The sequence below is a fragment of the Haplochromis burtoni genome, unplaced genomic scaffold, assembly GCF_018398535.1.
Source record: "Haplochromis burtoni strain Fernald_Lab_line unplaced genomic scaffold, NCSU_Asbu1 Contig_64, whole genome shotgun sequence".
NCBI classification, from domain to species: Eukaryota; Metazoa; Chordata; class Actinopteri; order Cichliformes; family Cichlidae; genus Haplochromis; species Haplochromis burtoni.
In genome coordinates, this window is record NW_024582425.1 from 2,178,024 (window position 1) to 2,203,589 (window position 25,566).

Sequence of the window (25,566 nt, forward strand, 5' to 3'; positions counted from 1 at the left end):
ATAATGGAAATCATATATTTTTCCACTTGTAGTTAACAGAGCAAAACAATCTAATTGAAAGCCCACTCTGCAAACGTGCACCGAGCTCTGCCTCCCTTTTTCCACCGACTCTCACCACGGCCATTACTCTTCTGCGATCTCGGCATTTCATTAGCGCCAGCTTTGTGACCCTGATATACCATCAAATACTTCAGCCTTACAGATAATGCAGCATTTACCCGCCTCGACAATTAATTCTTTTGACATCTGAGTACATTAATATTCATTACCCCATGCCACTTATGACAAACCACCACCCCCACAAGCTGTAGATATGATCGTGAGATGCTGTATAGAAATATAGTTGTTGTTTTTTTCTCCCCTCTCTTTTTTTAAGGGCATTGAAATGATTAATAGCCATTTGTCTGTGTGGTTATGACAGCTTGTTGTTTAAGGTCCCAGAGGTCTCTGTCTGTGTATAATGTGTTTACAATTTTCCCCAGGCTTGAGTGTAAGTTTAATGTCAGAGCTGTGTAGAATCCATTACAGATGAGTATCTCAGTTCAGGTGCAGTGGGAGGAGGTCAATGTCTGAGCCCTACCTTTGTTGTTTGGCCTTTTTATTTTTAATTTTTTTATCTCAAGAAAACGTGCTTTTCCCTCTGGCGTGCAGCGCTATTTCGCGCTTTAAATTGTTTCAGTGTCGGTTGGCCAGTTTTTAGAGATCCCTTTCTTCCCTTAAATATAATGCAACTGAAGGATGTTTGCCTTGTGATGTTCAAAGCACAACGTATATAAGTTTGAAGAACTTTCTGATGACTACCAGCTGCACACTTCTTTTCAGCTAGCGCAAAAAAAGTGTACAGCTGGCGAACATTAGTAGGACAACTCACGTCAGCGAGCCATCATCGATGCTTTCATCGTGTCTCAGTGTCGGGAACATGAGACTGTTCATGCACACTTTCTTTTGCATAGTACTGCAGTTCTCACTCTGGGGTCGTGGGGGAAAACGGCTCATTGCAGAGATTAAGACCTCAGAAATCTGCAAACTTTGTGGCTTAACTGTATCAGCTTTTCAAATTAGTTTTTTTCTTTTTGTTTGGTTTTATTACTGTTGCAACTTTTAGCACAGCAACATAAATGATATTTAGTTTAATCTTATTCAAGAGAAGGCGACCATTACAGAGATATCTGCAAAACTGACATCAAAGCAATCCAGATGGCTTTTCAGGAGGAACTGTTCCTTTAAGGTCTGAATGTCTTCACATCTATCAGCTTTTTCCACTAAAGGCTGTATGATTTTATAGAAAAATATTCAATCACCGTCGCTGCATAGCTAACTTACTGTATCTTTGGAAATATTTCAGTCAGATTGAGTTATATTGGTTTGATATGCTGTGTAGCAGGGCTTGAGGAGGTAAATTAGAAGTCATCTTTTCATTTTCAAGAAAGAATGAATCACAGATGTGCCACTTCTAAATGACTTTCTACAGGGTCATTTTCTACTTCACAGAAAAAAAAACACACTGACTTTGATGATGTTAGACAATGATGGACACAAACGCACAGCAAGGAAACGGGCTAATGTGGCTAAGGTGGTCTTCAACAAGCATACGTGATAAATATTACAAATTATCAAACTGCTCTTACTTCAAAAAGCAACTTTACAATAAAAAAAAGTCTTTTTTGTTTGTGTTTTGGAGCCAATTTGACCAAAAAAATGTCGGAGCCACAAAATTTATTTGGGCCTTATAATGAAGGTGATACAGCCTATTAAGTATGAATTAGCCTATCAACATCACTAATAGGTGTAAATAATTAAGATCATTAACCACATGAGACTACTCTGCAATGCCATATTTACTACTGAACTACTAATGTTGAGGGCAAAGCTCTTCTGTTTTCCTCAGCTGCACATCGCAATCGACCTTTAGGTCTGTAAAAACAATATTCTGCTTGTTCTGGAAACATCTCACCACATTACTTTTTTCTGTTGTTTGCTAATTTCTCATTGTGGTTCAAGCGTGAGAGGAAGTCAGCAGCATTAGCACACAACTCTGTCCAAACACACTGTTAAAGTCTCTGTTTTTCCTCCCTGGATTTTCTTTTTGTGGATTAGGAATCCACAGCTAGAGGGACTCAGGACCAGCCATTTATTTGTATACATCCATGTGATCCACCAGTGTTGAGGTATATCAAAACTAATAGAACGTGGGTAGCTATGGACATTTTAATTGACAAAATATGAAAACAATTGGTAAAATTTAGGTTACACGTTTTTACAGCTGGATAAACATGAAGAGTCATGTACAGAGATGATAAATAAAGTCAAGAGATTGGACTCACTGCACAGATTAGCATGTCTAAACTTTTGGATGCTAGTGTATAATACAAAAAATGAATAAATAATAGCTTTTCCACAATCACATGAGCCAAAGACGGCTCCATAATCACAAGTGGTCTACTGATACAGTCTATTAAATCTTATTGTCGAATTAAAAGAACAACATAACTAATCAGTGTTTAAAGACAACCTCGTCTTATTTCAGTCCATTGTTTCATGTTGATTCCAGCTGTGTCTATTTTAAAATTCCAGATTGTTTATTTTACAGTTTAATTCTTCCTCAGTGGCCATTACATTTCAGAAGACACGTTTCATTGTGACATTTCATCAACGGGGCTTTAGTGCTTCTGTCTGCTGCTTTACTCAGATAACTCGCATAACCGCCGCTGCCATGTTTGTCCTGAATGACTGACAGAAATGCTCAAGAGGAAAAATTGTGTTATGAAATAAAAGTGGGGACAAAAATGACAAGCAATTAAGTCGAAATGTTTGTCAAAATTACATGTTGATGAATTCATTATCTAATGTGGGATTCGTTCAAGATGACATTTAAAAATTCGATGGAAGCAAAAGATGACGGGAGATGCTTCACAACTTAACTTTGTAAACGTTATTTTCAAACATATATATCTGCTATTGTGTATTCTTAAGTAACTTCAGGGTAACCCCCTGACCGTGGCTCAGGGGGTTGGGAAGCGCATCAGTAACTGGATCGATCCCCGGGCTCTCTGTCCTGGTCGTTGTGTCCTTGGGCAAGACACTTTACCCTACCGCCTACTGGTGTTGGCCAGAGGGGCCGATGGCGCGATATGGCAGCCTCGCTTCTGTCAGTCTGCCCCAGGGCAGCTGTGGCTACAACTGTAGCTGCCTCCACCAGTGTGTGAATATGAGAGCGAATGAATAGTGGTAATCCATTACTGTTATTAATCACAAAAACTCTTCTGTAAAACCTGATTTCTTACAAATCCAGTTGCTTAATTGCTGAGTCCTGAATGCTCAAAGCTCCCACTAAATATGAACTTCCCACAGTTCACATGAAAAGAGTAAATAGTGAATAACTATTTAATTAAAATGTAATTCTCAGCAGCAGCCGGGGGGAAAAACACATTCAGTGCATTAAATATTTAGGAATATTAGATATAACATGTTTCCTATGTTGGTCAGAGTGCGTCGACTCTTTTGTGACATAAATACACGAGAAACTTAGATTTTTAGCTCAAAGTAAATTTACTTAGCGCATAATATAAGTATTATAAATTTAGCCATAATTTCTGAAATGCATTTAAGATTTAATAACTACTGTCCCTTCAGATGTGTGACCTCCAAAGTCATAGCTCGACTTAGCATTACATCACATCACATCCCCTCTCTTACGGTAAATGTCGATAGACTGCAGTGTGGGTTGGCTTCAGGGAAGCTCGAGTGCAAATTGCTTCTGTTAATGGTTTGACATTTGTATAGTAGCTAAGTAACTCTGCGGGGTACGAGACAGACTGCAGCCAGGTGTGAAGCTCTTAATATAACTTAAAGACTAACACATGATGTGGACCATGTGAAATATATAAGATTAAACTGCCTGTTTGTTAATGCTCTTTTATGATACTGTTTTAGGGGATACAGAAGAAAATTGTTATCCGGCTTATTTGAGGACCCTGGATATTCCACTCATCCATTTTCTTAACCACCTATCCAATTCAAAAGCCACGAGGGGGTTGGAGCTTACGCAGACTATCATGGGGCCAAACCCCAAACAGATTCACAGGATATTCCTCCTGAGAATTGACACAGTTTTCAAACATTGCTATATAACGTTTCACCTCAAGTATTCTTTAAAATGCCCGTATGTGGCTTAATAACAGGTTCATTTTTTGTGAGTCTACTATAATATGTGCATGTTTCAATGTGAGGAAAAACATTGCTGCACCTCTTTTTTTTTTAAATTTTTTAAAAATTTGTAATCTTTTCCTGAAATGCTCAGTTTTAGCTGTTGTGCCCTTTTGATCTCCCTCTGCTCTCCATGAGCGCACCAACAAAATTAGGTGTTAGTTAGCTTCTACAAGGTCTACAAATGTGGTTGTAGAGCACGTGGCTGACAAAATCCTCGAGTTCATTCCAGTTTGAACTCAAATCAGACCCAGATAAAGAAGAGAATCCTGCATTCATCCTTACATTATAGATTTTACAGAGATTTCATTCAATACTGTTTCTGAAATTACTTATTGTGGCCTTCAAATCTGTATTTCTTTGTGTTTATGTTGTTTAAAAAAGTATCAACAAATTTCATGTGACCTGGTTGAGAAGCAAAATTTAAATCAAATGTTCTTCTTCTTGTTTTTAACATGTAACATCAACGAATAATAACAAAAAAGCTAAAAGGTTCCACAATTTGTAGTTGGCCCTAAAAATTACAACTTTAACTCACCTCTGACGTGTGGGAAAGGGATTCAAATTAGTGTTGGGTTGTGGCTGAGACTCTGGGCTGAGACGTAAAGTTGAGGAAATCGCTCTGTCAAATCATCTAAGGCTCTTGGAAAAAAGCTGAACTGGACTCTTCATCTCTCATCTGAGAAGCTTCAGTTCTACAACCAAATGGTGGAGAATCCCAGGCATAAAAACCTGGTATAAATAGAAGTTCAGTCACTGTCCCTCCAAGCTCCTTAGAATACCATGAGAACCCACAGACTCTGTCAAGTAACTAAAAATGATGGGCAGTGAGGAAGCTTCTTTTTTGAGGGTATCTCAAAGTAACTGCAAGTTAGAATGCAGATGTGTGAGGCAGTGATGAGGCTAACTCTGTTTGGGAAAACCACAAAACATGTCACATGGGTGCTTTAAACTTCAGGCGTCAGGGTTGTATAAGGTTCTACATATGTATAGGTCACAATGCAAAATGCACTCCAGAAATGTGCTCCTAATTTAAATACTTTGGAACGTTGGAAGAAGACATGGTTTAAGGTTGAAATTAATCCCAGAGCAGAATAGCTCAATGTGTTTCTAATTACTCTAAAAAACTTCTATTGTTACAGTTGAAGGGGAAGACTTTCATTGGGCCAATTTTATGACATAATAATAGGCAGCTTAAGGAATATTACGCTTCAGAAGACAGAGAGGGCAGGGCTCCTCGGCAGTGCTTTCAGGTGCCAAATACGTTATCCTCCACAGGGCCAATATGGGACACAGAAGATAAAACCATTTAATATATTGTACATCTGGTTCCTGTCAGGCGCTGAAAGTTGCAGTTAGTTTGTGTTTACCTTTAAACATGTTTTAAGCAGACGAATACCACAGAGACCCAGACTCTAAACACCTGGCCAAGATGACTGGATTTAAAAAGCCACCTGGCTGCAACATGATGAATATTAAGATACACGAGTCAGCACACAATAATGTGAACCAGAAAATTAAAATTAAAAATGGAATAAGGGCAGATGCAAAGTAGAAAGCCAGAAGAAGAAGATGCAAAAAAAGCAACAGGGTGCTTTGTACCAGGAAGTGAGGTGTAATCCAGAAATTATTGTCTAGATTCATCCATTAGAAGTGCCCAAACATCTCACATCTGTTTGTAATGTATCAGAGAGGATATTACAGCAGTGGAAAGTTATGGTGCAAGTCATTTCAGCTTTGGTTAATATATTGCAAGGTAAAAAGCAGGAATACTGGTGTGCACGTAACAAAGTGCCTGAGCTTGATGTTTTCTTTATTTTTGCCAGATTACCATGTGATGATTTCCAGTTGCCCAGCACGTTGCACCAATGGAATCATCTCATGCAAATGAGCGGGCATTACATGTTTTGTCACAAAGTATTGTTGCCTGTCAGCACTAGATAACACAAAAAGCACATTTAGGCCCTACCTCATCCCTCCCATTGCCAACCCAGCCAACACAGGGCTGATATAATCAACAGTGAGTCTATCCAGGTCCTAAAGTGATTACAAGTTGAGTGCAGCAAATCAAAAATGCCAAATAGGAAGGCTTGGAGGTTTAATGATGATTCCCAACAGAAGGGCTCCATCTACATAAAGAACAGCAACAAAGGTCTTGCGTTAGGAATATGCAGGCAGGAAAATACAAACCTTTCCTCTCAGTGTTGTTGGGGACCTGTGAGGTGTTGATGCCCTTGGCCATCTCCTGGTTGGCGGTTTCCTTGGTGACCACTGAGCCTTTGAGCTTACTCTTCGGGGCGTCCAGGGCTTTTAGCTTCTTGGCATGTTTGGTGCCCTTGTAGTGGGCCAGGGCCTGGCTCTGTGAGAAGAACAAATAACAGGCTGTGGGAAAGTGGCTACAAAGTCTGGATGAATTAAAATATGAAAACTAAAAGAACACAGTCAGGGTCAATGAAGCAGACTAAACATAATTAGCAGGCTCAATATCCCTTGCAGTCCAGCAAAAAGTGTTGACTTTGTTTCAGCCAATTTTAGAAAATAAGTATTAAAGCTAAATGTTTAATACACCCAGGTACCACTGACGTTCAAAGTTATTTATGTGGTTGAATAGCTACTACCTTTCCTCCACATGTGCTAGTAAAGGGAGCATTTTTGGATCAAATATTAATTTGTTGTTCCACAGCCAATGACTAGTTTATAAGGCCTGGATGTCAAATATTTTACCTATAAGAGGAATTTTGCTAAATCAGCTCATTATATCAACAATATAGTTGCTGTTGCACCTCCTGGATAGCTGCTAAAGTTGAATTTTTCTGGCTACTTCAGCTGTATCCATAAAAGTTTGCATGAAATGATCATTAAGTCTAAATATGAGGCTACTTTCTCCAACTGGGACCTGTTATGATTATTTCCAGCTCCAGATTTGTATTTGTGGAATCTACTAGAACAACTTTGCATGAGTCACAGATCAAAACAATTTTTATTTATCCTAAACGGAGCCTTGCTGCAGCCCTTTAATTCACCCTCTCTCTGAATTAAATTTCAGTTCAGTTCAATTTGTTTATAAAGCACTAAATCCCAACAGTGGTCACCTCAAAGTGCTTTATATAGCAATGTAAAGACATTACAACAATACAGAGAAATCCCCACCAATCAAACAAGCCCCTGTGAGCAAACACTTGGTGACAGGGGGAAAGAAAAACGTCAGAATAACAGGAAGAAACAAGCTCAGGGAAGGGCAGCCATCTGCCATGAGCGGCTGGGGGTGAGGGGAGGAAGACAGGAGTGAAACAAGATGTTTTAGTTCCTCTTCTCTCCCTTGGAGCCATCTTTCATTTGATTTGCTGGACTTACAAACAGAAGGTTTGAACAGCAGGTGGGTGGGGCTTCTGTGCTCACCCACACCTGTGTGCCTGATATGATCGTACTCGGGACATCCATTTTCACTAGAGTCACAATGGGGAGGAAACCTGGGCGTTTAGATCAGCTATTTATATCTAAATCCATGCATCTACATATCTACACTATATATTTTACAACAATAATAACTTGATGTTAGTGATTAAGAAATTTTTGTGACCCATGAAGTTTAATTTATGCAGTGGCCATTTGTTTTAAAGTCTGAGCACGTAATGCCACCAAGATTCACCTTCACAACAGATTCATCAAGTCGCACAGAAGGGGGACATATGCAAAGACTTTGAGCTGCCCTTGTTTACCTCTGCGCACTTTGCCTGTGGCAGGAATGAAGGTTTTAGGACGGATCCAATTGGAATAAATAAATACGCCAAGCATGCATCCCCAGAAGACACCGGTAAGCAGTTTTATTTATGCACCGCGGTGGGGATATTTACCAAAGACTGCTGGGATAGAAAGCCCTTTCCAGGTAGTATCTCTGGATTAGCATATTGTTTCTTTCTGTCCTTTTCAGTAATTAGTGTGCAGCGGTTTGGATCATTTTCAAATGAAAGAAAAACAAGAACTCGGGATCACATAACAAAGTTCTTGTAACATGCCTTTTGGGCATTCAGTATATTACCTAAAATGGTCCGCAATATAGTGTGCAGACTGTGAACTTTGGCGAATAACATGAGAAGGTGCACTAGAGTATGTGACAAGTTAATAGGATGAGACAAGTAAAGAGGTGTCATTACACTAGGTGCATAAAGTTGCCAAGAACTCATAGTTCAGTAATTTTGTTGGCAAAGGAAATTGCTGGAGTGCCTCGAACATTCCCCCTTCATCCTAGGAACCACTTTTGGATGAAGCCTCACTTTTTCAAAGAGCATGTGCATCTTGTTCTGGCAAGAAACCATTCATTTTAGCCCGCATTCATCACCCTCCAGGTATCAAAGACATAAGTTACCGTTTGTCATGAGACACAGCTGATATGGATGGGTGTTTAATGCAACCACAGAAATAATTCATCTTTCATTAAAGCAATGAAGTGGAAGAATTGCCTGAACTCCGAGTCTGGCACATGCATGATTAAAACTAGAATGGAAATCATTTGTTTCCCTTTCAGGTGCTCTGCGAGGGGTGAAAACACATCAAACAAACCAGCGTTGCAGGGTTTCTTTAGGATTTAGAGAGGCTGCTGGAAACCGAAAGGTCACAGTTTAAATTCCAGTGTATCCATCAACAGCCGTGAACAATTCAGCCCCCTTGTGCATCATAAGTAAACCTCAATAAAAGTGCTGGCAAAATAAAATGGAAACTCTAAGCTTTGTTTTGCCGTGACATTAGGCTGGCATGTTGCCTGATTGTTTTGTCTACATAGAGCCTGAATAAGGTTCAGAGTCACGATGGGAAAAGTTATGACGAGAACTTTTCTGTGAAAGGTGTGCAACCATAATAATGGAAAAACCACAGCAGTAAAGGGTCAAAACACAAAGACACATCACAGTACAACTACTTTAACCTGTGTTTACACATTACACACGCTTTTCTTTTCTAAATATGTATATTTAGAAAGTACTCTTCTTATTAAATCCCTTGTTGACCCTATTAAGGGCAGCTTGAGTAGCTAATTCAATAGCTAACTGAAAAGCCATCGCATTGTATTTGTATAAAAGATCTTAATTTTATTTAGTTTTGGTTTACTCTCAGACCTCAAATTAGTTTCATTTCCAGTTTCATTTTTACTCCACTGTAAAATTCCCATTTAACTTTAAATGGTGCGTCTAAACTCTAAAGCCCAATTATCTCCTTTATTTGTTAGTGCAGTCTAAAATGTCGGTCCAGGTGACCAGAAATGTGATTTAAGATAAATGTTAATGCTCTCTGCGGCTACTAGATTTGTAGCCTAAATAAGAAACCAGTTGATAATATTTTAGAAACTTTAGAACAGTTTTAAAATTCCCTTTGTGAGGAAAACAGACAAAAACATAACCTACATCTCAAAGATACTATAAATGTTCTTTTCATTCCCTTTTTGTGTTATATTAATTCTACTTTGATTATCTGTATGTCTATGCATTTAAAGCAATTTTAAATAAATCTTGTGAAGTAACTGTTATTTCAGCTACTGCAGTTTTTCAGTCATGTATGGGACATTTAAAAAGTTCAGCTGATTCAATTAAACATTTGTACAGAAGTTGGGAAATTCAAAGGAAAATAACCAGAATCCTTATACTGGCCACTGTCTCGCTGAAGAAGATTAGTTGGTTTTGACTTCACATTTCAATTAATTTAATATCATTTAAATAAGACTGACCATTTCTTCCATAAACAGAAAAGCTGTTTTTGGTTATTCAGAGCAGATGAAACTTTAAATTCAGGGGAAAGTTCACAATCCAACATTAATGATTAATGTAATATTCAAATAAAATTATCTCCAAAGCCCAAAACTGATGCAATGGAGAGTAAATCTATTCATTGTATTTTTTTCATATGTAGATTTCTTTTTTAATGGAGATGGAACCATCTACCACTTTTATATGTAGTATTAAGTTTATACACCATTTTTAGCCTGCCATAAATCTTTATGATTTACACAGTGTGTATACAAACCTTTCTAGCCAGTAGTATCATGACGGTGCACGCTATGGAACTCAGAAAGTTTGTAGTGATGTTGTTTCAGGGGATTTTAAGTTCTTATTTTGAAAAGAGCTGAGTCTCTTACACAGTGCATGCAACCAGAAACCCACCCATTCACATTCCTGTGGATGAGTTAAGACCCCAGTAAATGACTCCAAGTCACAACAAAGAAGCACCAGTCATTGTTTTAACCCATAACAGCCAGTGTGCGGGCCTCAGTCTGATGGGGAGCAAGGGCATGTCTCACAGCAAGAAGCCGCTCCCAAGTCTGATTCATAGTGTGACTCAAATGTGTTGCGACTTACGTCAAAACCAAATGAAAATAAACACATTCTTAAAACACATTTTCATCTGGTACCAGCCTGCAGCCAACACCTGGTTGCTGTTGAGTTATTATTAGATTTCCCTCAATAAAGTTAAATCCAACTCGATGGTTCCTGTTGCTGTAGGGTAGGGTCATAAATTTTTAAGGATTAAACTGATTTGTGAATAAATGTTTAATCCAAAGTAAAATATCTGTATGACATTCTTATGTATTATTTACTGTAATACATGTACAGGTCATCAGTAACTTTAACTACTGAAGTTAAACTTTTATTTTTGTAATAAAAAATAGGTTTATGTTAATAAATTATTCTAATACATCAGTAAATTGTGTTTCACTATTGTAGCTTGTAACTATGAAGCCGTTTTTTTAAGACTAAAATAATGACTTTTTCCTTAGACACCAACTCATGTCAACCTCGGCCCTCATGATGAACAAAATGTGGCTGTTATTACTGGTCTTAATCAGGCAAAGCAAGATCAATGAAAAACAATGACACCCAGGATTATTAATATATATATGAGGGAGTCTCTTTCCAGTCATTATATATGACATACATGAAGAAACTGTCCAAAACTGTGCAGATGCTGAGCGTGCCTTAATAAAGAGTTGAGTTGTCCCAATCAAGATGTCCAACAAGCAATCCAAAATAAATCCCTTTTTTCTTCCCAACTCTTAGAACAACTCCTGAAGCTTCTTCATTTGTTTGCTAAGCGGAAGAAGCTGCTTCATGTGTTTCCTCACCAAATCCTGGGCAGCTGCAGTTCTTGATTTCACTCCCAATGGTGCTGCAGCCAACACCATGAAGAACACTAAGAGCAGGTCCAGGAAGAACAGAGCCAGCAGGCAATGATTCTCTTGAATCACTCCACACCAGCCCAGGAGCCAAAAATCAGAGTCACGGCACCAATAAATAACTCAAGGTTTATGGTGGGGGTTCTGGGGTTGGTTTTTTTTTTTTTTGTTGTTGCTTTTTTTGGTTTGAGAGATTCTTTACTCCTGATAGGGATTAACACAACCCCAGGGAGGAGACACACATCCCTTTCGTGTTGTGTCAGAAAGGACTTTGGGGGAAAAATCTCAAACGGGTTCGCTGTGGCGAACTTTGTGAATAAGGAATCGACTGAAAGTATTGATAAAGTACTGAAACGTAAAGTTGAAGGGGAAAGCAGGTATTTTATGACGCATTGTATAAAACCACTTGAAGCCAAAGTAAGTCAGCTATTGTTTGATGAAAACAGGTGTTCACCTGTTCCACAGGTGGGTCTTGCTTTGTGTTTCTGATGTCCTTTTTCTCTGCCTGTTTCTGTCAGTGGGTGCAGTCAAGTCGAATTTGTTGTGGAAGGTTTTTAACTGAGTGATGTGACCTAAACTGAATGACAGTCTTAAAAAGAACTGCTTAAATGAGCTAAGTACTAGGAAAAGGTGCTTTAATGGTTTCTTTCTTACCTCCTTTAGCACTTTGCTTACAAAAACAATCAGCATAACTGATGAGTGGCACAAATCTAATCCTTAAATATTAATTAAAGGTGCGCTTTCCATTTAATGCCATAACTTGTTGACAGGTTTTAAATTTTCACTGGCAGACTGTTAAATCAGCAGCTGAACTGTGAACATTATGCTGCTGTAACAAAATCTCCTTCTTATCAAGGCGGTTTCTTCATTGCCTTCTCTGTCTGCTGTTGTATTACTGGCCTTTAGAATTATCATGCAATTAATTTTTACCTTAGGCCAGATGGGATAAGAATAAAATGCTCTATTGGGATAATATCATACTCTCAGTTCTTGCAGATATGATGGGTCTGATGAGTCAGGATTTTGTATGTGAGAAGAAGGATTTTAAATTAAATTCTGGTTTCAATATTAAAGACCTCTGGTACTAACTAAGCCCCCCTAGTTCTAGTACTTTTGCTGCAGTGTTTTCAGAGAATGTTTAAAACAGCCAGATAAGAAGGAATTATAATAATCTACCAAAGAAGTAACAAATACATGAAATTGTTTTTCAACATCATTCTGAAGAAGAATGTTTCTAAATTTAGGAATGTTTTACAGATGAAAGAGTGCATCTTTATTTGTTTAATGTACCCACCGAAAAGAATATGCTGGTCAAAAATAACTTTAAGATTCCTCATAGTGTTGCTGTGCAATGCCAAAGTAATGCCATCCAGAGTAAGCATGTGGTTGGACACCTTTCTGAGGGTTTTAGGACAAAATAGTATAAGTACTGAAGTACTGCTTATCCTTTTCTCTTTAATACATGCCTGATAGTAGTTTAACTAACTGATCTCTGTCATCTGGCGTCACTGATAAATAGAACTGAACTAGTCAGATGGATATGACTCAAAACAGTGCAACGTGTTTCCTTTAATACTGCGACATTTAGTCTCTGTAGGAAAATGTTGTGAATAGCACTATCGAATGCTGCATTAAGGTCTATGAGGAAAAGCAGAGAGATGAGCCCACTGTCAGTGACCACAAGAAGATCATTATTTCATTATTAGTGTTGTTTTTGTTCTATGATGAGCTTTAAATCTAGACTGAAAGTCTTCAAATAAAGTAAGATATACTTCACTTATCACTGACTTGGGAAATTCTTTTGTTACAGCATTTTAAAAAATAAACACAACAAAAATGTAACACGTAGCTTTAAGAAGTAGAATGATGTATGTCAGTAAATAATACAATGTAGCAAAAATATCTGAGTCAGGTAACAACTAGTCAGAAACCAAAATAAATATGATAAAGCAAACGAATCTGGGTTTAAATGACAAATATTAGCTAATAGAGCTGGAATTCAAGATCCTGTGCTCCGCTTTTAGTCGCCATTCTGTTTTCCACCTCTTACTATTTCCAATTATATTTCATTTGTTTTTTTTATCAGCCTTCTGGAGTTTGTTCTCTCTGACTTTCTATAAGTTCAGTAGGCTTTGTATTAAAGCTCACTTTTTGTTAAGTAGTCTGCATTTGGGTCTTCATTTTGGTAAATTATAATTGCTTTCCTTTTTCCTGAAGCTACGTAATAGTATTTCTTCAGGCGTTATCGCTGCTTGTTATTCAAATTACAGAAAAAAATGGAAGGGGGAAAAAAGAACAGGCTTGAGATTATTAAGCAAGGTCTCCGGAGAGGAAATTATTTCTCTTTTCCACAAAATAATGCCGATACAACTAATAACACAATAATGATAAAAACACTATTAAAGTGGTGACAATTCATGTTGCCAGAGCAGTGAATTAAAATGTCACTGATAGCTCAGAGGCTGCGTTACTGATAGTTTTTTAAAACTTGTTTTGCCATTAAAGGCTTAATTAATTGTCATCATGAGCACAAGGAACATTAAGCTGAGTTTTAATTCATACGCTGTGCAAAGGGTTTTGGTGGATTTGCAATAACTTGCAAAAAAAAAAAAAAGTAAAAGCAATAAGTAGGTGTTCCAGATTTCCTGTTTTTGTCTTCTTCTGCTATGATGGGAATATTATTTTTATTCACTGACGTGATATTTAAAAAAAAATAAAAATCTACCAGTTCACTCACATCTTTTCACCAATATTATTTTTGTTGTGCACGTGCATGATACAATGTCAAATAAAAAACAGTCCAAACTGTAGAGTAGTCTTTGTCTGCATTTATTAGAGCTAGCACAGCTGCAGCTTTACATCAATCTGAGAGAGGGCAATTCAATCTCATCTCCTGCCGAACTGCTTATGGAAATATTATTACTGTTGTGTTGCACCTAAAGAGACCACAGTGTTTATTCCAACATGAGACCGACATGTTAACTTGTCATAATAATAACATCAACGCCAGGGTTTGTCAGTATGAATTTTGAAGAAAACAGTAGCTACACAGGGTGGACTGAAAAGCCTTGTCCTTCATACTCAGAAAGAAAAAGAAGATGCCATAATTTTTTAAACCCTGGGATATCACACATTTTCAGACAGCCTCTTAATGAATGCATTTATAGTGTTGCTTCGGGTTACAAAGAAAAACGCTAAGATCAAAACACAAATACAAAGCCTGACTCATCATCACAGCTGGACATTCATGGCATGGAGTGGGTGTGAATGTTGGAGTGTTGTTTTCTGAAAATGACAGATGATGGGCGACACAGGCTGACCATACAACACGCAGTGCAGACAGAACAACAGAGAGAGCATCCTTCTTAACCCTCTGTTATAAAATACCAAAAGCACAAACCCAAATAGACTTATTGGGGAATTGGAACAGCCAGTGCTGAGTAAAAAATCCCAATCAGTGCCACTCACAGATTTAAAGAATGAAAATGCACTTGATTTAGGAACAGCATATTTTTGGATAGAGTCCAGTGGTGATGCTTAATTTTCTGCATCCAACTGACACATTATCTGTTAAATCATTTTCAGTATGCCTCATAAACCTGGGAAAAGTAGTGAAGTAATAACACGATAAAACATCAGGTTTGTTCTTAAGAATTGTGAAAGCTGTATTCTGTATATGAGATCAGGGTCGAAAAACAATCTTCTGTTTACTTAAAAGTAGGCAACACAGAATCACTGTGTTGTCTGTGAAAAACGGAGAGAAAATAGCTCCAGAAGTGGAAAATAAGAGTGACCTCCACAGCATGACTATTTAATTATGCTTTAGGACATAAACACTAGGAAACAATGGGCTCATCAGCATTTCCTAGCCTTTTTTTTTCCATGTACTGATTTTAAGGAATATGGATATACATGAACACACATCAGCACACACCTTTCTTGCAGGTTATGTCTTTGTGCTTGTTTCCTAGGTTATATATTGGCAACCTGTCCAGACAACAACCCCCCAGAACCCCGAGATAGATACACTGTTAAGAAAATAAATCAGTGGATGCGTGAATGAATGTCCAAAAATGTTTTTTACCCTCACCAAGGCCTTCACCAGGTTAAAGAAAGGATTCCTTGTCCAGTCAAATAAATCATTCACAACCTTTACTTCAGTCAGGACCACTTTAAGAAGATTGTGGTTTCCATCATGTGGAAAGCTGGAGGTGAGGACAGCAGCACAGAACACAGCAGAGTACTGACAAAGTCACGGTTCACAGCAACAGGGTTCGGGGTTTGAATCCTGCCTGGGGCCTGTCTGTGTGGAGTTTGCATGTTCTCCCTGTGTCTCTGTGGGTACTCTGGCTTCCTCCCACAGTCCAAAGACATGCATGTGGTTAACTGGGGATTTAAAATTGCCTACAAGCAGGTGGACTGCTTGATTTCCTTGTCTCTCATTTTTTTAAGGCTTCAAGGAGGCAAGCTTGATATATCTTTCGTATTACATACGTGAAGCTCTCATTAAAAAAAACACCCAACTCAAATGTTGCTCAATGTTTTTATTTGACCGTTGAGACATAAAAGTTCTCAGATCATCAATTCATATGATGTTGGGGCCCAATAAGTGAATTTACTCTGGTTTCTATGTAGGTCTGTTCCTCAGTGACTCCTGCTTTTATCTGAGCTCCCAAACACAAAAAAGTCAGCCCTGGTTGCAAGGCAGGCAGGCAATGAGCGAGACAAGAACCTAATAATTATTAAAACAGGCCATCCTCAGAGCTTGACAAATAACATTTGTCGTGTGGTCAGACAGATTTGGGTAACCTAAATGGAACAAATTAATCAAAACAAGAAAGTAAATTGTACTGTGCACACAACAGCATTCGTGCACTGTGTAGTAAAACAAGGTCGTGACATACATAAAGTGTTTATTTCTCCTTAGTGCAAATAGCAGGATTTATAGGTGTGAGAACAGGGGTGTGCGTGTGCGTGTAGCTGTTCTGTAACAGCCTGCACATCATCATTTGCACATCACTGAAAAAGGTAAACAACGTGGAACATCATCATGTGTAATGTTACTGCACTTTGGCATGACACTTCTCAGGCCAGAGGCTGCAGACTTATCAACATGTGTTCTTCAGATGGCTGCAGGAATTTAATGAAGTAAAGGAGAGCGGTTTTCATTAAGCAGCAGTGGACAACAAATACCAAAATACCAGCGATTCTCTCTTCATTACCTTATTTGATTAAACCTCCCAGCCCTTTGTTCCCTCCCTTTGCACTTGGCACTAAAATCCTGCACAGGTTGGCAAAGCAATTTTCAGTGGAATTTTTTTCTGCTTATGTAAACACCATCATCATGTGAATTAATAATCAGCAGCTTCTCTGTGTGTGTTTGGCTCACATTCTTTCTTGCTTGCTCTGTATCACACACACAAAACACTAACTAATGTCACTCATGATCATTTTGGTCTCAGCCTCTCCTGACACGCTTACTGTGACGTGTACATTTGTTCCTTTGTGTTTCAAGAAAGAATATTGAGAAAGAAAACCTATTAGCTTGTAAAAGGGCTAAAACGTTAACTGGATAAAATCCACAAAAACAAAAGTCAAGGTAAATAAATGAAGGACTTATTTGAAATGCAGTCGATGTAAACTGGAAATAAAGTGCTTCTCGTGATGGAGCAGATGAGACTATCTGGTGACTCACTCGCACTTAACAAATTGCAGACTTGAGGCATGTTTATGACCCTAACTCATAAACATGACTGCAAAGTAAAGCAGAAAGATCTTAAAATCCATTAAAGCTGAGAAGGTTTTTTTCTTTTTAAGATCTCAGGCCATTAACTGGTTTTTAACTCGACTGTCTTCCGTCCTCAGAATGTTTCAGTATTGAGTATGAAGGACAGGTCGAGCTTCTCTCCCTGCATCATCTCACATTTATGATAAACGATCACTGGAGCAAATTAAAACAATTCCCTGTTGTATCCTTGAATAAAATAGAAGAAAACAGCTCCTGAGTTCATTTTCAACCCCCTCTCTCTCACAGTGCTACCTGTCCACTGACAGCTGAACACAGGCTCTATTTCTCTAATGAAGCTTTAAATTAGCAGCTGATGGATAGTAAATATATACTAAGGCAGATTTCCCCATGTAAAACATAATAATCTCATTCTGAGTAATCACCTACCCATTCAGTGTTTGAAAAGAATTGATTACTCATTTAATCATGGAGCCACCACACTGCTATTTGGGGATACAGCTGATTTAACGGCGTGCAGCAGGAGCCGTGATTTTCCTTTTAAATTTTTTGATTACTTTGAAAATGGTATGGAAATCAGGTGCAGGAAGAAATGAAACCCATCTGCCTGTCCGTCATTTAAATTTAGCGAGCTAATAGCATTGCCATGCATTTCATTACAGCATATTAGAGCGAGCACATATAATCTAATGAAGGCAAAAATACATTCGGTTTGGAACATATGATATATATTACTGAAACTCAGTGTGATGATGACAAATATAAGGACAAGAAATCCTATCATACTGAAGCTGTTATGAGCTTTGCAGAGCGAAAGAGAGCTACACGGCATTCTGAAACTCCTCAACGTGTCGAGACACTAACGTTTTGTATCCAATCTCTCCAGATGATGTGGAAACACAAATTTAATGATTACCCGTTTTAAAAAGGGTTGTTCCTATCCATGTTTCTAATTTTGTGTTGATATTTTTTGGACCACAAAAACTTTGCATGAATCACTTTAAATCATGTACATTACTTCATCCTCTGTCCATTAAAGCTCTTTTATTTCACTTTAAAACAACTTTACTGTGACTGGCCATAATAAAGATGTTATTAATATCCAAAAACAGAAAACAGTTGGAAACCATTACCACCACTGTAGCCGTATATAGTTAGATCCATAATTAGATATTAATGCAATTTTTGTAATTTTACCTCTGTACACCACCACACAAAATACTCAAGATATGATTAAAGTGCTGATTTTAAACTTTAATACAAGAGTTTTATCAAAAGTATTGAATTAACTGTTTCATAGGCTCAAAAGTAACTGAACAGCTGACTGATAGATTGTTTTACAGCCAAATGAGGCCTGTTCCTGTGTTATTCCATGACAGATTAAACAGATTCCAAGTATTAAATTAGAATTTGTCATCTTTTCATTGGGCTTCTTTCTATGAGTTCTAAAGATATGTTGATGTGAGTGAAGGACGCCATAACTGTGCTGAAAAACCAAAATAAACTATCAGAGAGTCAGCAAAAACTTTCAGAATAACCAAATCAACAATCTGGTACATTGTAAAAAGAAGGAATGCAGCGTCCAGTTCAGCAACATCAGAAGCCTGCAGAAAACAACAACTCTGAATAATCACAAAATCCTTTCTAGAACACTTTCAAGCAGGTCGAGTTATCATTGTCGATGTCTACAATTAAAAGATGTCTTCATCAGTGTAATCACAGAGAGTTTACAACAAGGTGAAAGCCACTGGTTGCACTCAAGAGCAAGGAGATCAGATTAAACTGTCAGAAAACGCTAAAAAGAGCGGCACGCTTCTCAAACCAAGATTGACTCGTGTGAGAATGATGGGAAGAGAAATGCATGAAGAAACGCCAGCCTGGTCTCATAACCAAAATCTGTCCATAAAATGAACACAATTCTCTGTTAAATAAGGTTTCAACTTATGATAGCGATCATGAACTCATTAGGAAATGTTCTTGAGGAAATAATCAAGTGTTGCCCTTTATTGTTGCATTCACTTTTTAGATCTATGTGCAGTCTATGGGCCAGACTTACAAACATGTTACCCCAGTACAAACTGGGTTTTGGTGTAAAAAAGAAATGGTCGGTATTTACAAAAAACCCACAGTGACAAGGTTGTGTGTCTGAGGTGAGAGATCATTTTTGCAATGATCTTGTGGAAAATGTAGGGAGGAGAATATTTAAATCAAGCGTTGAGACTGATGTTTGCACCCATTTTATTGATGACAGCACTGATATTTAAGGCATGTCTACTGTGAATATCCATCACAGTTTTATCTGTACATGTTCTGTTTCATAGGTGAGCTCTATGCTTTTTTCTTTTTTGTTTGGTACACAAATTGTTTTCTCTCCTTCTCTTCCTCACTATTTCTCACCTCTCTCACAACAAGGTAGTGAGGCTTTTAATTGTGTTTTTCAGTGGATAAATGGAGACTCTCCTGGGGTGTGAAGAGGACATTTCCTCCACCAGGTGTGCCGTGGATTCCAGCAAGTTTTCCCCACACAGGAGACAAGCCTGACAGGAATTATTATCAGGATTTAATCACAGGAAGTCAGCTGCAGTTTTAGTTGCTGAACTGTAGGTCAAACATGATCCAGAAGAGTGTTAGGTGGCTCTGACTCGAGTGTGTCGATTTTGAATATGAATATACTTTATAAAAAATTATAGGTTACATTTTCTTTTTCTTATCTAACTGTTGTTGTTGTGGGCGGTACACCCTATTTCAGCTGATATAGGGCAAAAATCACACACTATTCTATGAGATTTAGAAATATTCCATAAACCCTTTAAATTCATGCTCTCCATAGAGCCAAAGAAGATGTATTGATGCAGGCTGTTTGTAAAGCAACGACGTGGTGTAGATGGAGCTTTTTTCTGGTTTTTTTTGCAGAATTAAAGCCCGGCTCAGAGAAATCAAAGGCACCCATCTGGTAACACTGGACTATGATTTACAAAATAAATGCCATGTTGTAGAAAAAAATAATACTTGCAACTCTAAACTCATCCTGGTAGGCATTAATTAAGAGTCAGTTTATCATAGACAATCTGGGCTCCATCTGCAAACCAAAATGAAACCTCCAGGGCTGAAAAATGAAGAAACATGGAAGCAGAAAAAAAAGCAGTTCCTCTTGGTGCCACTCGGGGATGACTTCAAAAGACACCATAGAGCTGTATGTTAAAATGCAACTGAAATATTTACAGCCTGGTTAGGGCAGTGATGGGCAGTTGTCGCCACCTGGTAAGTCTCATCTACACTAACTGGACTCACTGACATGGACCTTTCCACCATGTTCGTCCTATTGATGCAATTAATATTGGCTGCTGTGCAGTACCCACCATACAAAAAGCTTGTATTTTCTACTACAGAGAAAATGAGAAAGTACAGTATGATATGAGGTGCATCTCAGTGTCAGCCATATATATTTACATTGAGCAATATACTGGGATAATCATAATTAGAGCTATTTGTATCTATTAGACATGTTTTATGAAATTTTGTATCTTTATAATATATTTTATTATTTATTATAGTTCCATTAGTTTCTGTTCTTACTGTCATGGAGCAACTGTGACCACATAATTTCCTCAGGTATTGATAAACTATTCTGATTCGGATTGGTGAGATGACCTCTTGTACTGCATTGGACCCATGCAGTTTATGCAGCTTGCTAACCCAGCGGTTCCCCACTGAAGAGCATTTAAAAGAAAGCAGGTTGTAGGCCCACCCACCCACACTGACTTCATTTTTCAGACCCTAAGATCAAGGCCATCTTTTTATATGCAGTCTATAATGATTTAATAATAAGTACGCAGTGGCTCGTAAGGTTATTAGAATGCAGAGTTCCTGTCATTATGTCCTGTTTCATTCATTTACATCACAAAGATATTTTTTAAAATCATCCTTTTGTCTTGTTCACAGCTAAAACCAAACCCTAACAGAGCACGACATGCACACACATTTAATGCACTGCTAAATCGCTCTTTGACTGTCCCCACGCAGTGAATGAAGAAAATTCCACCTTTTCTCTTTAAAACTTCTATGTTACCCTTTAATCTTACCCTTTAGCCACAGTGACAGTATGTGTTACCGTGTGCAATAGAATAACTTCAACTTCAACAGAGCATTAAGACAGTATGGCTGACAGCAGGGCAGGAAGAGTTTTAAACTTTCTCCTGTGCAGGTTGTGATGTGATGCCATTTTTCTCATGTCTTTCTTTTTCTTTTCAGTGTTCATCTCTTGCAGGAGTACTTGTGACTTTTGAACTTTCTTTCCTCTTCAGAAGAAAACTTCCTCACCTGTGAGTTGAACCTCAGTTGGCAAACGCTGCAGGAGACGTGCTTCCTCTTGGCGGTGGGAGGGAGTCCGAGGGTGTGATGGAGGACGGCTTTCTGCACCGGGTCCATCTGGAGGATGGAGAAAGACACACAGAGAGAGGATAATTAAAACGGTGCTAAAGCCGACCTGTAAATCAGCTTCATTCCGCTCGCTCGCTTGACTGTGAAAAGAAAACAGGCTGCCTGGGGCTTTCTAGAAAGCCAGACATCCATCTTTCCCTTCAACAGGTGATTTCTGGCTCGAACATTAAAACTGAATTAATGGTCTATTTGCTTACTTTAGGCATACGCCACCACTCTTTACTAATCTTACAGTAATGGCTTTTGGCAAGCTCCCTCAAGGGAACAGTTACAGGACACCTGTGGCTTTTTTTATACTATTTTTACTATGTTCTCACCTGAAAGCACATTAAATTTAACTTGCTAGAAGGTGAGCGAGATCTTTCCTATGCCTACCAAATCTCAGATAATATACTGTCGTTGAATGGCCACTTGAGCTTGGCTCCAAATTCAAGCCAATCTCTGTAGACGACCATAACATGCAGAACTTAACAGCAAAAATAAACACAGTGGCTGTGTAGTGGTTAACACATTTGCCTAACAATCAAAGGGTCCCAGGTTTGATTCTGGGAAGAGACACAAATACCTTTAGCGCTGCCTCAGGAAGAACGTCTGTTAAAAAAAAATCTGCCAAATCAAATGTGGAACTACCTGCTGTGGTGATCGCTTGAGAATAAAGGAGCTAACACCAGAAATAAACATGTTCACAGTAGATTTGCGACCTGTCCAGAGTATATCCTGCCTCGTGCCCTACAACAGCTGGGATAGGCTCCAGCTTCCAACATTGCTGCTGCTTTCTCTTCTTTCCATGTACCATACACATGTGAAAGAGACCAGAAAAAAGCAAATTGCTCTTTCACTTTCAGCTCAACTCATTAAACCCCAAAAGCACTGTAAAAACAAAGCAGTGTGTGTTACTCTCTGGATATTGGAAATGCAGCTGCTTTATTGTGAACTGCAATTCTTTAGTGTGTAGGCATAAGTGATATCAAGCTGTGCACAGATAATAACTGTTAGCACGATCAATTCTTTGTTCATTTGACAGAAGACAGAATACTAGTGCCCAAACCCCACAAATATGAGCAAATGCCCTTCAGCTGCACAGCGACTGCACTTTAGAACTTGCACAGCTTCGTGTTGCTTGTCTGTTTGGTGTGTGTGTGCCTCCCTCTGTGTGCTGACAGAGCTTTGGGGAATGAACAAACACATCTGCCTCTCTCATGAAAAAGTCTGAATAGGCACCACTTGGCTGGGGAAAGTGGAAAGGTGCCGGCTCCGCGTGGGAGGATTAACTAACACACCTCGACAATTGTGCTGCAGAAGGTGGGCACAGTGATGTTACACTGTCGCTTTCAGTGGAAGCTGTTCAGCTGAACTGAAGCATTACTTTAAAAGTATTTGTGTGCAGAGGTAGAAAAAGAAGCTTGATGTATTTTTTATTGGGATTAGAAAAAAAAGAAAAAGACGAACAGCGGTGCCACAAAGAGGAACCAGGCAGTTGTCTTTTTTAAAAAATTCAAATCTTTGGTCATCTTTAAAAAGTTTTACCTCTTATTGGTCTATACTGACAATGATTACTGACATTTTGATCTTCACCCACGTCAGCCATGGGTAGGCAGCAGGAGTCAGACAAACAACTTGAAAAGGACTAAAACAGGAAGGGCAGTAATTGTGTGCAGGTGACAGCAATGACTGGAACGTTACAGCAGCTTGGCAGCAACAATCTGGAAAAGACCGGCTAAAAACTGTGTCTCTGCTGGGACTCAACGAATGCCTAGTGGGTGGGCAGAGTAGCCGCAAGGTCAGCTGTTCTCAAGAGGAGGTAAACTCTCTGAGGGCAACTTGAGTATAGCTGACGTAAGACAGGCAATGGAAAATTCCAGGGAAGACACAGGAAAAGTGGGAGAAGAAAACTGCTGAACAAAAGAGCGGAGGAGGAGTTCAGACATCATCCTGACAGAAATCCTGCTCTGATGATAGAGATCCCTCCAGGAACCTAGACACAGGATGAACAGGTTCACACTGACCTAATGGTGAAGCAAATATTCTGGAGCAGAGTAAAGCACTTTGGAGCAGTGAATTACACTTCTGATTTCTAACGTAGTTCATTTGAATTATTTCCTATTGATTAAAACCCAAGACAATGTCTGGGAAGCACGATTTGTTGAAGCTTAGCCAGAGGCAACAGGCTCAGAGCAGAATCAGATGTGCTGCTTTAATGAAAGACTATTGTAATGGGAGTTTGGTGCTTTTAGTATAGTTTTATAAAGTCACCAAAACCACAACAGAGAAATGAAAAAACAAGTTTATACCCTAGAGTTGTGTGTTAAAAGATATGCCCTTTAAGTAAACTGTGAGGTCATGATCCAAAGTTTTTCCTGGAAGAGAAAAGAACTGCAGTGAGTGACTGCAAATGCACAACAGCAAGCACGACTGGGCTGTCAACAGCGAAGAGAATGAATCTGTGTTTCCTTATTTGACAGAAATCTTATCAGAAATGCTGTTTTTGTTCATTTGAAATGCAAATATTTGCATTATCCTAGAGGAAAAGCAAACTCAGTCACCAAAAGTTAAGAATAAGAATATGAAAACTGCAGTGGATTTTCCTTTGGCTCTAACTTACACGTCTTACAGATTTGTCCTGTCTGCATGAAGGACAAATCTGTAAGTATTGGGGAGACCAAGACTACGGACATAGAAATGTCAGGACTATCATGAAGTCTAATGCAAGAAGTGCTTCACAATTGCCATTTTGGTGGAGATCATTGTAATACTGAAAAGTACCGCTTATTACCCACTGTATGGCAAACAGAAGCAATATTCAAAGCAGTCACATTACTGTAACTGTATCTACTTGCATAGCTTTAAAATATTTAGCCTACAGACTGTCAAATTTGTTTAGATGCTGAGCAGACTGAGCATTCAAGGCATAAGATTTCCATAAGATTTAACAACTATTCTAGTCATGACTAGATTTTAATTCTATTATGAAGTCAATAATATGTTTGACTCAAATGCCCTGATGACGTGTTACACTGTAACGAGCGTGTATTCTAGAGAACATCAGTATTAGATGGGGTAATTACTGGTTCTCTTGTTCAGTGTGTCTTTTGCTGCGTCTCCCTCCCCCTTACCCCCAACCGCTCAGCCTGGTTCTCCCAGACGGTTCTTCCTGTTAACAGGGAGTTTTTCCTTGCCACTGTTGCCAAGTGCTTGCTCATAGGGAGTCATGTGCGGGTCATGTGCTCATTGGAGGTTTCTCTGTATTACAGCAGGGTTTTTAACTTAGTAGTATAAAGCACAGATGACCAGATGACCGCAAGATAAAAGAAAGGTTTAAACACAACCATCTAAAGTTTAGGTAGTAAATTTAAAAAAAACTGCAGACCCAGGTCTTACATCAAAATCCATTTTGATTGCAGAGTACGTGTAATAACACATGCTTGCTTTTACTTGGTCTGCCCTGCCTTTGTAAATATAGTTTGTGTTGTTTGTATTTTCATGAAATGTTTGTCTCAAATAGAGTTGAAATCGCTTATTATTGTCGCTTTGGCAATCAAAGTCCTGCAATAATAATACAAGAAAAATTGTACCAGTTGAGCTGTCACAGAAATGAGGGTGTCTCTGACAAATTACTCACTATTGTTCACAGACAATCAGCAGTATCACAAAGTAATCCTCAATCCACTGTAGCAGTCATCAGTGAGGGGTGCAACTGTGTTTCATTATTACCATGATCAGACTCTGCAGTTTACCTTTATTGTCTTTGAACATCCTGTTTTGGGTTAATGTGATTTTTTGATTAACTTACACTGCCCTTATTTACTTAATTACAAACCAGGGGCACTCTAACTGTACACCAAAATATCAGGGAATCAAAATTAGGGACAAGGTGGTAAACACAGGGGAACAGTTAGGATAGAGCCAAAAGGAAAGTGAATAATGGACTTTAAAAGTTCCCACACTTTCCCTGTTTTAGGCTTGTGTGTATTTACAGAGCGTCCCTAAGGGGTTTGAAACATTTACTGTTGCCTAA

General features: G+C 38.6%; 1 protein-coding gene across 1 annotated transcript in view; it reads right to left on the bottom strand.

The window, feature by feature from the left end:
* Positions 1-25,566, bottom strand: part of znf385d (zinc finger protein 385D) — a 98,697-nt gene that overhangs the window by 35,848 nt on the left and 37,283 nt on the right. The window contains exons 3-4 of the mRNA XM_005923728.3: positions 21,432-21,539; positions 6,397-6,565 (exon numbers count right to left, since the gene is read on the bottom strand). Coding sequence (XP_005923790.1) covers positions 6,397-6,565; positions 21,432-21,539 — 277 coding nt within the window. The remainder of the gene's footprint in view (positions 1-6,396; positions 6,566-21,431; positions 21,540-25,566) is intronic.